We start from the raw sequence: 4,669 nt of genomic DNA, 5'->3' as shown, positions 1-4,669 counted from the left end.
ATAACCCTTGTGCCATTTGGTGACTACGCCAAACACACACCTGTTACCGAAGGCTCTTCAAATGCTTCCCCAACCGCCGTCCCCGAGACTCCATCTCATGCTTCCAGTTTTCCATTCCATCCACCGGATACTACTGTACTCCGGCTCGGTAACCATGCGGCACATCTAATCCCCTTGTTCTGTTCTTGTGACGCATTAGTGAGTTCCTGTGTCTTCTCGACATTGCAGATCCGTATCTCCCCATCGCATCCTGCTGCTAGAAACCTTTTCCCATCTGCCGATCAGGCACGGAACAAATGCCTTGGTTTTGACTAACCAGTGCTTACGACCGTGTTTTTGCATAAGCGCTACCGTGCAAATGCATCATTCCAATCCTGTCTCCCATCAAAACTTTCTTCCCATCTGGCGAGCAGGGGAGACACTGAACTGGTTCGATATGTCCAAAACTTGCCATCTGGATCACCGTTCCACTCTCGCTATCTCGAACATACGCCTCACCATCCTCTCCCCCAGATACGAGTGTCGCCTCGTCTGGTGACCACTGTAGACACCTGACCTGTTGGCGATGAGGATGCAGTGAACCATCCGCAGCCTCTCCCTTCAAGTCGTCCCAAATCCATACTCTACCACCTCCTCCCCCGGACGCAGACTTGTTCCCCTTGGGTGACCACGAAACATAAGTGATTGCCTTTCCATGAGCACCCCACATAATGCCGACCACTTCCTCTGTTGCGATATTCCAGACTCGCGTAATTTCATCTTTTGTTCCATATATCACCTTCGTCTCCTCTGATGACCATGACAAGCATTGGACACCGCAATGGCTAGTGAGGTTTCTCAGTGGGTTTCTCATTCACGGGATTCCCTATTCGTACCATGTCATCCAAGCTACCAGACGCAAAATTCGTCCCGGTCGCTTACAATATCAAACAGCTGACCAAATCGTTGGGAGCGTTAACAGCCGCTCCAATCGCTGACCTGATGATGCGTTCCCTAGCTTCAGGCTTTCATTAAAAAATCCAGTCACTGCCCGTGCCCCATCTTTCATGCAAGGCATGGCAGTGACTGTCTTATTCAGGTGCGACGATGCTGTTGTGCGCGTAGGTTTATACAGAACTAGGGTAACAGAGACTGTTTCGGATCACGTTGAGGGCTTTTTAGGTACGGGGTACTCAGTACACCTGTTTGTTGTCCGCCCGACTCACGGTTAAGTTCTGTCCATGGTCCGATAAACCTACCTAAAGTCGAACTACCACCACTAGTGTCTATCGGACCATTGTCCTCATGTGAGGATATTTATCCTCATATGAGGACAGTATTCGACATATTTTATTATTGACTTCCGCTTCCCGACAAGAAAGAAAATGATACCCCGGCCACCGTACTTGACTTCTGACATGGGAACAGAAAGAACTTTGTGAGAATTGCATGTTCTCGGTGGTCGTTTTTAGATATGTCTGGAAAAGAAGCTTTTTTATACCACCCTAAAACCATATATAAAATAACTTCGAAACCAAAAATGTCAGTTCAAAAAAGCAACTTTGTACTCAATCTGCATTATATGCTTAAGCTTTTTGCGCATTCAAAGCTGCTATCCCGGTGTTCTGCGAGATGTTATTGCCGAAAACAAGCACGTTGATGAAATAGTGCTTAAGGAAGCTTTTTGAATGTTCAATTTAATGTATATATTGTTGCAAAAAAATAGCTGTCCTAAGCAAGCTCAGAACTCCACATAGAGGTACAGTAGGAGACGTTCTAGACACAAACCTATGCCATAAATTTTAATACTGTAGGGCCCTGCACAGACGAGGGGATAACACACGGAGAACACCCACTGGTGCCCAATTCTTCCCATCTTGCACAACAAGGCTCCGATACATCATTTTAGCGTCACCGATAAGGTGGTTTTACTTGTCTAATAAATATACAAAATCAGTACGCAGAGCCGCGATTGTGCTGCATGTTCAAACGAGCTAACTTCCCCACAAACCCTTCATTCGTGGTTATATCTTCAATATTCAGGTGGAGGCGGAAGCACCAAACGTGGTCTGGATTGGAAGGATCATTGATTCGCTCCGATGCGGCATCCTTCACACGCAATTTTTGGTCCATTCCGAGTATGTCTTGCAACGGGAAGATCGTCCACATTGCAGGGGAAGCCAAGTGATCTGCCACTGCCCATTCAACTATTTCTGGTGTGCAAATGGCAGGTGGTTGCGTGTCCCTGCTCCTTCCCATGATTTCAGTCCAGTACTGTGCGCGAAGCTCTCTCGGAATCTCTTCCCACCATCCTCGGAACGTACTCGTATCATGCGAAGACGTTGTGGCCACGCACTCATACGGATACTCGGATGGCTTGCCAAACTCTACGTCTCCGGCCGGCATTCTCTGCACGGCCAGGCTCAAAATGCTCGTTTCCTTCATAACTGCTGGAACGCAATGCGGAACCATACCTAGATCTTCACCACATACCAACATTTCGCTTGCAGATTTCATCATGGGTAGCCGTTCGAGACCATTCTTCTTCCAAAGTTCTTCTTGACGGCGGTGATAATAGTCTTCGTGCAAGTTGCACAGGGCACCTTTCCATTCGTTTGAGTCTAATTCTGCATAACTTTTAGTTGTTTGCATCTTAAACCGCGGGTGGAATGCGTTGGGATCCTCAACATCAGCTAGTAGACAGACATTGTTGAAGATGTCGAAAAGGTGATTTTGGACATTCTCGTTGTACTGTTTCTCAGCCTTGGGTGCATCTTCTGGCAGTACAAGGGCTTGTTCAACTTTTCTCTCAGTGTCAAATTCCTCTTTGAACTTGAGACGGTCATGCCACAACGGCTCGAAGAAGCGATCCTTAATTTTCCACCAATCCTCGTGGAACAATTCCTGTAGAATGCCGTCGTGGACGTACGGTTTGACAAACCGATCAATGTCCCACAGACCTAACGACTCAAGTTCCTGACGACTAATTCCATGAGCCGGGTAGAAGCGCCCAGACATACCTGTCTTGAAGCCGGCCGGGATCTCCCAAATCCTGAAGAATCCCAGAATGTGGTCAATCCGGTAGGCGTGAAAGTATTTGGCCATGTGTCCAAGACGGTACCTCCACCATGCATAGTTGTCCTTGCTCATAGCATCCCAGTTATAAGTCGGGAAGAACCAGTTCTGGCCGTGAGCGGAAAAAAAGTCTGGCGGTGCTCCCGCTTGCATATTGAGTCGGAATAGATGTGGATTCACCCATGTGTCTACGCAATACCGATTTACTCCGATGGGGAGGTCTCCCTTGAAGACGACATGGTGTTCTGCAGCATATTTGGCAGCGGCAGACAACTGTTTGTGCAGGTGGAACTGGGTGTAGTATGCCACGCCCAAATACTCGAAGTGAAAGCTTTCTGGCGAAGCCAGTTTCTCCATGTCGGCCAGACTGACGCTCTTCCGGGCACCCCATTGATCATAATTAGAGCTGCCGTTGACTTCCATGAAGAAGCGGAAGAGGGCGTATGGCACGAGCCAGCCCTGGTTGTCTTCAAACCATGTCAAAAACTCCTTGGACTCTAGAAATTCCTCCTTGTATCTCTTGTACATCATGCGGATGAAGCGCGTCTTGACCTCCATGACCTTCATGTAATCGATCTTGTCCAGTGCGTTGAGGCGATCCTTCTCAACCCGATACTCCTTGGCGACGGACGATGGCATGTTCCCCAAGGACTCGATGTTCAAATACTGCGGGTGCAGTGCAAAAGAAGACACAGCTGAGTACGGATAGCTATCGCGAAAGTTGTTGTTCGACGTGGTATCATTGATCGGAAGCAGCTGCAGCAGCTGGTAGCCTGCGGCGACACAAAGATCAACGACTTTGGGCAGGTCGTTAAACTCGCCTACGCCGCAGCTGGTTGCTGAGCGGATAGAGAAAACCGGGAGGGCGACACCTGCGCCCTTCCAGTTGGTCGGGAAGCGAATACTGGCTTCGCTTGGGGCTAGAACTATCGGGGCGACGCCGGCCTTCTTGGAGAGAAAGACCTTGTCTTCGTGGTTGAGACAGAGGCGACGCTCGACGACGTCCTCTAAGACGAGCTTCTTAGTGGCCTTGTTGCGAATGATAAAGCGATAGCTCACATCCATAGCATCGGCCGGCAAGGCGACGCAAGTCTCCCACACCGGGGAGTTACAATCGGCCATAGGGATAGCGTTATCAACGTTGGCATTACCAAGCTGGTCGACGTTGCCAACAACGCAGACTTGATCCGACAAGCGGACCCTCTCCGCAAAGACGGCAAACCTAGCGACATACGAGCCCTTGCCCAGCACGAGAGCCTCCGTGACTGCGTTCGCGGCCTTCGCGGCCGTGAGCTTGACGCCGTCCCTGGTGTACTTCGGGCGGCGGAAGATGACCTCGGTGAAGGCGGCGGTGGAGAAGATCTCGCGGGAGGGGTCCGGGAGGTGGCGCCACTCGTCGCGCACGAGGACGTCGCCGACAGGGGCGTCGGGGAGCGGGGCGAGGCGGCGGGCGGCGCCGGCCTCCCAGACGAGCGCGCCGTCCTCCTTGCGCAGGCCGTACTTGTAGCGCGGGAGCGCGCCGGCCGCCGGCGACGGGTGGTGGATGCTTGCCGTCCAGACGCCAGGCGACTCGAAGGAGAGGGCGACGGCGCGCGAGGGGATGAAGGAGCCCAGA

General features: G+C 51.1%; 1 protein-coding gene; it reads right to left on the bottom strand.

The window, feature by feature from the left end:
* Nucleotides 1-1,883: 1,883 nt before the first annotated feature.
* On the bottom strand, nt 1,884-4,176 carry CHC_T00009120001 (Disproportionating Enzyme type 2). XM_005714014.1 is given in 2 exon segments: nt 1,884-1,932; nt 1,933-4,176. The coding sequence occupies 1 exon segment, from the start codon at nt 4,174-4,176 to the stop codon at nt 1,933-1,935; it is 2,244 nt and encodes a 747-aa protein (XP_005714071.1). The 3' UTR covers nt 1,884-1,932.
* Nucleotides 4,177-4,669: the final 493 nt, after the last annotated feature.

Source organism: Chondrus crispus, genomic scaffold (assembly GCF_000350225.1).
Source record: "Chondrus crispus Stackhouse genomic scaffold, scaffold_163, whole genome shotgun sequence".
Classification (NCBI taxonomy): domain Eukaryota; phylum Rhodophyta; class Florideophyceae; order Gigartinales; family Gigartinaceae; genus Chondrus; species Chondrus crispus.
This window is presented reverse-complemented; position numbering and strand designations above follow the sequence as displayed.